Source organism: Xiphophorus maculatus, chromosome 14, assembly GCF_002775205.1.
Source record: "Xiphophorus maculatus strain JP 163 A chromosome 14, X_maculatus-5.0-male, whole genome shotgun sequence".
NCBI lineage: Eukaryota > Metazoa > Chordata > Actinopteri > Cyprinodontiformes > Poeciliidae > Xiphophorus > Xiphophorus maculatus.
In genome coordinates this window covers 24130850-24143183 of record NC_036456.1, presented here as the reverse complement: position 1 = coordinate 24143183, position 12334 = coordinate 24130850, and the positions used below count along the sequence as shown (strand labels likewise).

General features: G+C 35.3%; 1 protein-coding gene across 1 annotated transcript; it reads right to left on the bottom strand.

The window, feature by feature from the left end:
* Window positions 1-374: 374 nt before the first annotated feature.
* On the bottom strand, window positions 375-2233 carry LOC111611181 (gastrula zinc finger protein XlCGF8.2DB-like). The gene has a single exon (XM_023346978.1). The coding sequence runs from the start codon at window positions 2106-2108 to the stop codon at window positions 1032-1034; it is 1077 nt and encodes a 358-aa protein (XP_023202746.1). The 5' UTR covers window positions 2109-2233; the 3' UTR covers window positions 375-1031.
* Window positions 2234-12334: the final 10101 nt, after the last annotated feature.

Below are 12334 nucleotides of genomic sequence, written 5' to 3'. Positions count from 1 at the left end.
GCAGAGATTCAGCAACAATGTTTATTTTTTGTCCTGAATCAAACCAATCAAATTTTATTTGTATAGCACATTTCACAAACAAGGCATTTCAAAGAGGTTTACATCATAACACAAAAACACAAAGTCATGCAACATAGAATCATAAAATCAAAACATGACACTCAGTCAAGTTACATCATTAAATTCGTTATTGATTACATTTCGAATACAACTCTAAACAGGTGGGTCTTTAGTTTAGATTTAGAGGCACTCAGTGTTTCAGCTGTTTTACAGTTTTCTGGAAGTTTGTTCCAGATTTGTGGTGCATAGAAGCTGAATGCTGCTTCTCCCCGTTTGGTTCTGGTAATGCAGAGCAGACCAGAACCATAAGACTTGGAGGGTTGCTATGACAACAACAGCTCTTTAATGTATTGTGGTGCTAGGTTGTTCAGTGATTTATAAATTAACGACACTATTCTTTGAGCAACAAAGACAACATAATAAAAAACTGATATTCAGATTCAAATATAGACAAGTATGTTTCCAATCAGTTTGTAACCTACCAGCGCAAACATTGCATTCAGTAACAGCTAGCATCTATACACTAACCAAAATCATTAAAGTAAAACAAAGTACAAGTGCAACAAATCTACAATGACTCTAAATGCATTCAAATTCACTTTTATTAAGAAACAATTAACGTGGAGACAATCTCACTTAAAAATAAACATTTAAATGAAAATCTAAAACTACCAGAAAAAGATTATTTCTTCAAAGTATTTCAGCTAAATCCATTTGAAATGTTTTTTTTAACAAAGCTGCTACATTTACAAAATGTCACCCAGCTATAATTACTGCGCTTTCAAACAGCAAGTTACTGAGAATATTGATATTCAAGGTTCAAATTATGCCATGTGCTCTTTCATGTGAACAGTGAAATTGCTTATCCGAGTGAAACTTTTTCCACACGTCACACAAGAGAGGTCTCTCACCTGTGTGAGTTCTCATATGAAAAAGTAAATTAGATTTAAACTGGAAAGGTCTTCCACAAATCACACAGAATAAAGTTTTAATTCCCTGTGAGTTTGAATGTGTACAGAAAGAGTAGAGGTTTGAGTGAAACTTTTTCCACAGATCTTACATGAATAAGGCTTCTCACCCGTGTGAATCCTCTTGTGAATATTTACATAACCTTGGTAACCAAAGTGTTTTCCACAGATCTTACATGAAAAAGGCTTCTCACCAGTGTGAGACCTCATGTGACAGATTAAATTGTGTTTACTGCGGAACCTTTGGTCACAGCGTGTACATGGAAAAGGCCTCTCGTCTGTGTGAATTCTCATGTGCCAATTTAAAGCTCCTTTTCGACTGAATTCTTTTCCACAAATTGTACATGAAAAAGGTTTCTCGCCTGTGTGACTCCTCATGTGAAGATTTAACCTATTTTTGAAATTAAAATGTTTTCCACAGGTCACACATGTATGTCCCTTCTTACCCATGTGAGTCTGCATGTGATCAATTAAAACATTTTTACTGGGAAATACTTTTTTACAGATCGTACATGTGTAAGGCACATCAAGATGATATCTCATGTGTTTCTTTAAAGCGTCCTTTGAACTGTATTGTTTTCTACACATTGAACAGGTGAACTGTTCTCCGTCTGTGTGAATTTTCATGTGTTGAGTCAGAGTATTTTTTACAGAAAAGGTTTTATTGCAAATTTTACAGGAATGTAATTTTTGGTCTGGGTGAGCTTTCTTTTGCCTTTTTTGTTTTGAACTGTCAGTTTTACTTTTCTGCTGTTTCTTTTTCTGACATCTCTCTTTTTGTTTCTGTTCTTCATCTCTCTTTTTTTCTGGATCGTCAGAACTGCTTCCTTCCTGATCCTGGTTGTCATCCTCAGCAGAGTCATGAGAGATGAGTTGGTTCCTCTGTGGTTCTGTTTCATTGTGGATTCTTTGCACTTTAGAAGGCATCAACAAAATGTCATCAGTCTCCTGTTTCAGCACAAGATGCTCTTCATCTTGACTGATGCAGAGTTGCTTCTCTTCCTCTTTGAACTCTTGAGGTTCTGTTTCCTCTTGTTCCTGTTTTATCTGCAGAGGTTCTGGTTCCTCTTTTATCTGCATATGTTCTGTTTCCTCTTGTTTCTGTATTCTCTGCAGAGGTTCTGGTTCCTCTTGTTTCTGTTTTATCTGCAGAGGTTCTGGTTCCTCTTGTTTCTGTATTCCTAGCAGAGGTTCTGGTTCCTCTTGTTTCTGTTTTATCTGCAGAGGTTCTGGTTCCTCTTGTTTCTGTATTCCTAGCAGAGGTTCTGGTTCCTCTTGTTCCTGTTTTATCTGCAGATGTTCTGGTTTCTTTGGATCTAAAGTGGAGATTTCCCCCTGGTTGCTGGGTTCATTGAGAACCTCCTCTTTAGATAAATCTGGACAAAAGAAAAAAAATGAAAGCTTTGAAATATCAATCAAAGATCAAAATTTGATTTTAATCCATTGATGCATCTAAACATGGTTTCCTTTGAATATTCTAAAATTTAAACATTTAAGTTTGAAAAATTAACTCAACAAGATGAAAGTTGAGTTAATTTTTCTGGGTGAGCAAACACTATCCTAGTATCTCCCTAGTGAATATTCCAAAAAATTTCTTTTCTCTCTTTAGATACAGAATATACAACACATAAAATACTCAGATAGAAAGAATAAATCAAAACTCTAAAGTGCTTTTTAATCTCAGCTATTGAAACTTGCAGACTAAGAAATGATTAAGTAATGGTCCGACAATAGGAAGGATTGATGCTGGATTGGAAAACTGTAATATTAGACCAGAATTACCACTGGACGTGCTGAAACAGTGACGTCTAAATACACTGAAGTCGGGTTTTGAGAGGAAAGAAGATCAACTTCCAGACCCTAAACTCAGCTAATCTCAGGGAATCTTATGAGGATGAAACACGTCCACAACTCAGCAGCTGAAGTGGCAAAGAACATGGAGAATCGAGATAACAATGTTATCAAACCACCTAAACTCAGGTTATAAAATTAAAACTGCAGCATGGAGAAAGCCTGAAGAGATGGAGAAGAGGATTTCAAACAAGAAAGCACAGAAGCATCACAAGTACAAACTAGAGGCTTAGCCAACAAAATGACATGTAAAGACATAAATTACAACAAAATAAAAAAACTGGTGTGCTTTTACTGACTGTATAAAGCAGTGATTACAATAACTCAAGTGGCGACAATGGAAGGAGAATTTCATCGATTCAATGATTGTTGATACCTGAAAATATAATGTTTCAATTATTCACTGTGTGTTTTTATGACTTTGTATTTTTATGATGTTAAGCACTTTGAACTTTCTTGTGGCTGAAATGTGGATACAAATAAACATAACTGAACATTATTGAAATGTGTTTCAATTATTTTGGTCATTCTACCTGAGCTAAAAGAAGAAACATTTTAAACTGCAGCAGATTGAAGATATTAAATGTAGTGAGTGATAAATATTCGCAAATTAATTTTTCTTGACACAAGTGTGCAAAATTCTTTTCCACCATTTGTTTTGGATATTTAGGGACAAAACTAAGACATTTTTTTAAAGTGTGACTCAAAGACTATGATTTGTGTCTTGTTGTTAAGAATTTGAAGAGGTAACTGCTGTTTTGTATTTGTGAAATATGAAAGAAAATCTACAATTAAAAAACTCAAAGGATTTTTCTTGGAAACTTAAACTTCTCGGTTACAGGGCACAAATACTTTTACCTCCATTATTGACTCCCATGCAGGAGTTTTGCAGTTCAGCAACTTGGTGTTGTAACCTGACTCTTTTTCTCTTTTTAATTCATGGAGGTCCATCCTCTTCAGTTCATTCCCAGTCAGATGTAAATCAACGACCTGCTCATCCCCCACCTGGTTTCTTTGGTTCTTTTGTTTGGAGTGGAATGGCGGGAATGCTCATGCAATTTCTTTTGAATTAGGTTCAAAACAAATTTGCAGATAAAGTTGTAACCTTCACCCTCAGTTCAGAGTTGATTTTTTCTGTTTTTGGCAAAGAGTCTTTCATCCTTCCTTCAAACCATTTGTTTTCTCTGTTCAGAAGCCGAGAACCATTGTTGTCATTGTTCCTGGCATTAATTTTGAGTCTATAGCTTTAAAACAACTTACCCACTGTTAAAATTACATGAGTTTTAATATGCTCAATATTCATTTTTCAATCAACACTTAACAGACTTAGTTCTACATTTATACAAATAAAAGAGAACACAAAATATGAGCCATAATTTAACAGAGAACGAATCTAAACAATAATGAAATACAAGATTAAGCACAAAATATAAAACTAATTATAAACTAATAATTTTAGTTAGTTAGTAAAACTAATCATTTTAAGCGCAAACTTTAACCAGTGCTTTCTTAAACTGGTGAAGTAGAGATGAGGGAGTCACGAACAAACTATAATTTTGATGTTACATCCATCCATCCATTTTCTCCGGTTTATCCGGGTCGGGTCGCGGGCGTGGCAGCCTCAGAAGGGAGGCCCAGACTTCCCTCTCCCCGGCCACTTCTTCCAGCTCTTCCGGGGGAATCCCGAGGCGTTCCCAGGTTTTGATATTATATAATGAATAGTAAATAGTCGAGGTCAGAGTTAATCATTCTAAGTATTTATTTATTTATTTCCGGCGGGAACTGATTTGATATTTCTGAGTCTTTTAGTTTGAGTTCAGGATCGGCCCTAAAAAAATTCCTATCTTTTCTATAGCTGTCTTTAACTTGTTTTTAACTCTTCTGAGTAAAATTTAAGAGTGTTTCGTACCTATCCGGTGTAACATTATCTTCGGTATCCGGGTAAAAAACAGCAGTCTGTGCTGATACTCCATCTTGTCCTCCATCTTGACGTTGATTTCTTTAAACTCTGAATGTTTCTCCAGCAGGAGTTACCTGCTCGTTGATAAACTCTCTCTGAGGCTTAAAATGAGTGGATTTTTACTGAAAACACTCAAATATTTAGCTAAACCTCAAACCCGTCTTCAAACAACCGACTAACAAAAGAAGCACCAACTCTATCCTGTGTGCTCTGTTTTCATTTTCCGGGTGCGTCACTGTGGCTGTCCTGAAGAAACTGTAAACGAATGATAAGATCCGCTGTGATTCACCTCTTAATATACATTTATAGTTAGTAAATTAAAATATTATTGAAATATTAATTTATTTTTATAACTCAATTTCAAAATAGTGTAATTTATTTAATATAACTTACTATAAAAAGAGGAAACTCATCGAAAATTCAAAGCGGAACTAAATGTCGTTTACAGTTTCTTCAGTTCAGCCACAGTGGAACACACGAAATTACACGACGTACACGGTAGCTTAGCTTTCTTTTGTTAGAAGGTAATTTGAAGACGGTTTTAGGTAAATATTTGCGTGTTTGCAATAGAAATGTCTTCAGTTCAGCCCGAGAGGGAGTTTATGAACGAGCAGGTAACTCCTGCTGGAGAAACATTGAAAGAAATCAACGTAAAGATGGAGGAAGAGATGGAGGATCAGCGCAGACTGATGGATTTTACTCGGATACCGAAGATAATTTTACACCGGATAGGTACGAAACACCTTCACGTTTTACTAACGAGACAGTTTAAAGTAGTGATGGATAAATGAGGCGTCATGTATCGTTTCGACCCAAAGCAAAACTGTATTGATATTGTGTCTGCACTGCACTGTTTTCACTCGTAAAACAATTTTTACTGCTGACATGAAAATTCACACAGGTGAGACGTAGGGATGCACTGATTTATCAGTGTCACTTTTCTTAATTTTTGGAGATCTGTGATCAGCCGATAATCACAGACTGTCCTCTTCTGCCCTCCGTTGAGAGGTTTGACTATTAGTCAAAAGTTATGTCTGCACATTCGTAATTCACAATAGTCACTCTACAGTTGCCAGCTCAGCAAGTTTCTTGCTACATTTACTGACATTTCAGACAAAAAAATTGGTGTTGCCCAAAATTCAAAATGGTATATCAGGTTTTTTAAAGACTGGTGGTCGGCGATCGGCAAGAAAACTGCAGTCGATGCATCGCAGAAAAAATAAATTTAACCGTTCACGTGAAAACTCAGTTTGATGGCATAATGTGAACCTCAAGTGCCAAAATTCTTAGTAATTTGCTGTTTGGAAACAGAGTAATTAAAACTGTATTGCATATTTAATTGTAGCAGCTTTGTTTAAAACGCATTTCAAATGGGAGATTTAGTTAAAACACTTCAACATTCACTTTATTCTAGCAGTTTTATGTTAGCATTATTTTTTTTTAAAGAGGATAAGTGAGATATTTGTAACTTCTTAAAGGAGCAACGGATTTAATGCTTTCAGATTTAGACTTGGAACGTTTTGGAGTCTTTATTTTGTGTTTATCCTTTGTTCTTATTTGGTTTATTTTAATGATTGGATGAAATAGATATGTTACCTGTTACTGCATGTGCTTGTAGGGTCACAAATTAATGGCCCTTTGAGAGTACTAATGTTTTCTAAACTTGAATCTAAATATCATCCACCATTTTTTTTTCTGAAAGGTTCTGATTGAGGAAGGAAATTGTGCTAAATAATGATGAAATCTGACATGTTTTCCCTTTTTGTTTAAAAATCTGCATATTCTTCTTAGTTACTGTGAATTATAATTTTTACCCAAGTCTTTTTTTGTCAGTTTTTCTTTGATATGATTTTTATGCTTTGGATAATAGAAAAGGTATTGATGATCTGGATTGAATTTCAGATATAATAAAGTTTATTTACCACAATAATTGTCTTTTTCTTTTGTCTGTTTAGTAGAAGACTGTGTGACAGAATAGATTTACATACTTACAACCCCGGCCTCTTTGAATTCTGCTTCAGACGTTCATGGAAACTGTAAATGATTTGGCTAGAAACAGAGACTGGAATAAAACCTTCAGTTTGAAACAAAGTCAATCAGGAAAACCATCATATATATAAACAGCAGCAGTCCACAGTAGAGCCCATCTGTTCCTCCCTGGTTCCTGATCCAGTTTTCAGGTTTTTTTTTTTTTTTAGAGTTGATGAGTTTGAAGTTTCAGGTCGATTCTTTAAGATCATCAGTTTTATTTACAGGAAATTACAGATACTGGTAATAAACACAGAGCAGAGATTCAGCAACAATGTTTATTTTTGTCCTGAATCAAATCAATCAAATTTTATTTGTATAGCGCATTTCACAAACAAGGCATTTCAAAGAGGTTTACATCATAACACAAAAACACAAAGTCATGCAACATAGAATCAACAATCAAAACATGACACTCAGTCAAGTTACATCATTAAATTCGTTATTGATTACATTTCGAATACAACTCTAAACAGGTGGGTCTTTAGTTTAGATTTAGAGGCACTCAGTGTTTCAGCTGTTTTGCAGTTTTCTGGAAGTTTGTTCCAGATTTGTGGTGCATAGAAGCTGAATGCTGCTTCTCCCCGTTTGGTTCTGGTGATGCAGAGCAGACCAGAACCAGAAGACTTGGAGGGTTGCTATGACAACAACAGCTCTTTAATGTATTGTGGTGCTAGGTTGTTCAGTGATTTATAAATTAACGACACTATTCTTTGAGCAACAAAGACAACATAATAAAAAACTGATATTCAGATTCAAATATAGACAAGTATGTTTCCAATCAGTTTGTAACCTACCAGCGCAAACATTGCATTCAGTAACAGCTAGCATCTATCCACTAACCAAAATCATTAAAGTAAAACAAAGTACAAGTGCAACAAATCTACAATGACTCTTAATGCATTCAAATTCACTTTTATTAACAAACAATTAATGTGGAGACAATCTCACTTAAAAATAAACATTTAAATGAAAATCTAAAACTACCAGAATAAGATTATTTCTTCAAAGTATTTCAGCTAAATCCATTTGAAATGTTTTTTTAACAAAGCTGCTACATTTACAAAATGTCACCCAGCTATAATTACTGCGCTTTCAAACAGCAAGTTACTGAGAATATTGATATTCAAGGTTCAAATTATGCCATGTGCTCTTTCATGTGAACAGTGAAATTGCTTATCCGAGTGAAACTTTTTCCACACGTCACACAAGAGAGGTCTCTCACCTGTGTGAGTTCTCATATGAAAAAGTAAATTAGATTTAAACTGGAAAGGTCTTCCACAAATCACACAGAATAAAGTTTTAATTCCCTGTGAGTTTGAATGTGTACAGAAAGAGTAGAGGTTTGAGTGAAACTTTTTCCACAGATCTTACATGAATAAGGCTTCTCACCCGTGTGAATCCTCTTGTGAATATTTACATAACCTTGGTAACCAAAGTGTTTTCCACAGATCTTACATGAAAAAGGCTTCTCACCAGTGTGAGACCTCATGTGACAGATTAAATTGTGTTTACTGCGGAACCTTTGGTCACAGCGTGTACATGGAAAAGGCCTCTCGCCTGTGTGAATTCTCATGTGCCAATTTAAAGCTCCTTTTCGACTGAATTCTTTTCCACAAATTGTACATGAAAAAGGTTTCTCGCCTGTGTGACTCCTCATGTGAGCATTTAAATTACATTTGAAATCAAAATGTTTTCCACAGGTCACACATGCATGTCCCTTCTCACCCATGTGAGTCTGCATGTGATCAATTAAAACATTTTTACTGGGAAATACTTTTTTACAGATCGTACATGTGTAAGGCACATCAAGATGATATCTCATGTGTTTCTTTAAAGCGTCCTTTGAACTGTATAGTTTTCTACACATTGAACAGGAGAACTGTTCTCTGTCTGTGTGAATTTTCATGTGTCGAGTCAGAGTATCGTTTCCAGAAAAGGTTTTATTACAAATTTTACAGGAATGTAATTTTTGGTCTGGGTGAGCTTTTTTGTGCCTTTTTTGTTTTGAACTGTCAGTTTTACTTTTCTGCTGTTTCTTTTTCTGACATCTCTCTTTTTGTCTCTGTTCTTCATCTCTCTTTTTTTCTGGATCGTCAGAACTGCTTCCTTCCTGATCCTGGTTGTCATCCTCAGCAGAGTCATGAGAGATGAGTTGGTTCCTCTGTGGTTCTGTTTCATTGTGGATTCTTTGCACTTTAGAAGGCATCATCAAAATGTCATCAGTCTCCTGTTTCAGCACAAGATGCTCTTCATCCTGACTGATGCAGAGTTGCTTCTCTTCCTCTTTGAACTCTTGAGGTTCTGTTTCCTCTTGTTCCTGTTTTATCTGCAGAGGTTGTGGTTCCTCTTGTTTCTGTATTCTCTGCAGAGGTTCTGGTTCCTCTTGTTTCTGTTTTATCTGCAGAGGTTCTGGTTCTTCTTGTTCCTTTTTTATCTGCAGAGGTTCTGGTTCCTCTTGTTTCTGTATTCCTAGCAGAGGTTCTGGTTCCTCTTGTTCCTGTTTTATCTGCAGATGTTCTGGTTTCTTTGGATCTAAAGTGGAGTTTTCCCCCTGGTTGCTGGGTTCATTGAGAACCTCCTCTTTAGATAAATCTGGACAAAAGAAAAAAAATGAAAGCTTTGAAATATCAATCAAAGATCAAAATTTGATTTTAATCCATTGATGCATCTAAACATGGTTTCCTTTGAATATTCTAAAATTTAAACATTTAAGTTTGAAAAATTAACTCAACAAGATGAAAGTTGAGTTAATTTTTCTGGGTGAGCAAACACTATCCTAGTATCTCCCTAGTGAATATTCCAAAAAATTTCTTTTCTCTCTTTAGATACAGAATATACAACACATAAAATACTCAGATAGAAAGAATAAATCAAAACTCTAAAGTGCTTTTTAATCTCAGCTATTGAAACTTGCAGACTAAGAAATGATTAAGTAATGGTCCGACAATAGGAAGGATTGATGCTGGATTGGAAAACTGTAATATTAGACCAGAATTACCACTGGATGTGCTGAAACAGTGACGTCTAAATACACTGAAGTCGGGTTTTGAGAGGAAAGAAGATCAACTTCCAGACCCTAAACTCAGCTAATCTCAGGGAATCTTATGAGGATGAAACACGTCCACAACTCAGCAGCTGAAGTGGCAAAGAACATGGAGAATCGAGATAACAATGTTATCAAACCACCTAAACTCAGGTTATAAAATTAAAACTGCAGCATGGAGAAAGCCTGGAGAGATGGAGAAGAGGATTTCAAACAAGAAAGCACAGAAGCATCACAAGTACAAACTAGAGGCTTAGCCAACAAAATGACATGTAAAGACATAAATTACAACAAAATAAAAAACTGGTGTGCTTTTACTGACTGTATAAAGCAGTGATTACAATAACTCAAGTGGCGACAATGGAAGGAGAATTTCATCGATTCAATGATTGTTGATACCTGAAAATATAATGTTTCAATTATTCACTGTGTGTTTTTATGACTTTGTATTTTTATGATGTTAAGCACTTTGAACTTTCTTGTGGCTGAAATGTGGATACAAATAAACATAACTGAACATTATTGAAATGTGTTTCAATTATTTTGGTCATTCTACCTGAGCTAAAAGAAGAAACATTTTAAACTGCAGCAGATTGAAGATATTAAATGTAGTGAGTGATAAATATTCGCAAATTATTTTTTCTTGACACAAGTGTGCAAAATTCTTTTCCACCATTTGTTTTGGATATTTAGGGACAAAACTAAGACATTTTTTTAAAGTGTGACTCAAAGACTATGATTTGTGTCTTGTTAAGAATTTGAAGAGGTAACTGCTGTTTTGTATTTGTGAAATATGAAAGAAAATCTACAATTAAAAAACTCAAAGGATTTTTCTTGGAAACTTAAACTTCTCGGTTACAGGGCACAAATACTTTTACCTCCATTATTGACTCCCATGCAGGAGTTTTGCAGTTCAGCAACTTGGTGTTGTAACCTGACTCTTTTTCTCTTTTTAATTCATGGAGGTCCATCCTCTTCAGTTCATTCCCAGTCAGATGTAAATCAACGACCTGCTCATCCCCCACCTGGTTTCTTTGGTTCTTTTGTTTGGAGTGGAATGGCGGGAATGCTCATGCAATTTCTTTTGAATTAGGTTCAAAACAAATTTGCAGATAAAGTTGTAACCTTCACCCTCAGTTCAGAGTTGATTTTTTCTGTTTTTGGCAAAGAGTCTTTCATCCTTCCTTCAAACCATTTGTTTTCTCTGTTCAGAAGCCGAGAACCATTGTTGTCATTGTTCCTGGCATTAATTTTGAGTCTATAGCTTTAAAACAACTTACCCACTGTTAAAATTACATGAGTTTTAATATGCTCAATATTCATTTTTCAATCAACACTTAACAGACTTAGTTCTACATTTATACAAATAAAAGAGAACACAAAATATGAGCCATAATTTAACAGAGAACGAATCTAAACAATAATGAAATACAAGATTAAGCACAAAATATAAAACTAATTATAAACTAATAATTTTAGTTAGTTAGTAAAACTAATCATTTTAAGCGCAAACTTTAACCAGTGCTTTCTTAAACTGGTGAAGTAGAGATGAGGGAGTCACGAACAAACTATAATTTTGATGTTACATCCATCCATCCATTTTCTCCGGTTTATCCGGGTCGGGTCGCGGGCGTGGCAGCCTCAGAAGGGAGGCCCAGACTTCCCTCTCCCCGGCCACTTCTTCCAGCTCTTCTGGGGGAATCCCGAGGCGTTCCCAGGTTTTGATATTATATAATGAATAGTAAATAGTCGAGGTCAGAGTTAATCATTCTAAGTATTTATTTATTTATTTCCGGCGGGAACTGATTTGATATTTCTGAGTCTTTTAGTTTGAGTTCAGGATCGGCCCTAAAAAAATTCCTATCTTTTCTATAGCTGTCTTTAACTTGTTTTTAACTCTTCTGAGTAAAATTTAAGAGTGTTTCGTACCTATCCGGTGTAAGATTATCTTCGGTATCCGGGTAAAAAACAGCAGTCTGTGCTGATACTCCATCTTGTCCTCCATCTTGACGTTGATTTCTTTAAACTCTGAATGTTTCTCCAGCAGGAGTTACCTGCTCGTTGATAAACTCTCTCTGAGGCTTTAAATGAGTGGATTTTTACTGAAAACACTCAAATATTTAGCTAAACCTCAAACCCGTTTTCAAACAACCGACTAACAAAAGAAGCACCAACTCTATCCTGTGTGCTCTGTTTTCATTTTCCGGGTGCGTCACTGTGGCTGTCCTGAAGAAACTGTAAACGAATGATAAGATCCGCTGTGATTCACCTCTTAATATACATTTATAGTTAGTAAATTAAAATATTATTGAAATATTAATTTATTTTTGTAACTTAATTTCAAAATAGTGTAATTTATTTAATATAACTTACTATAAAAAGAGGAGACTCATCGAAAATTCAAAGCGGAACTAAAAGTCG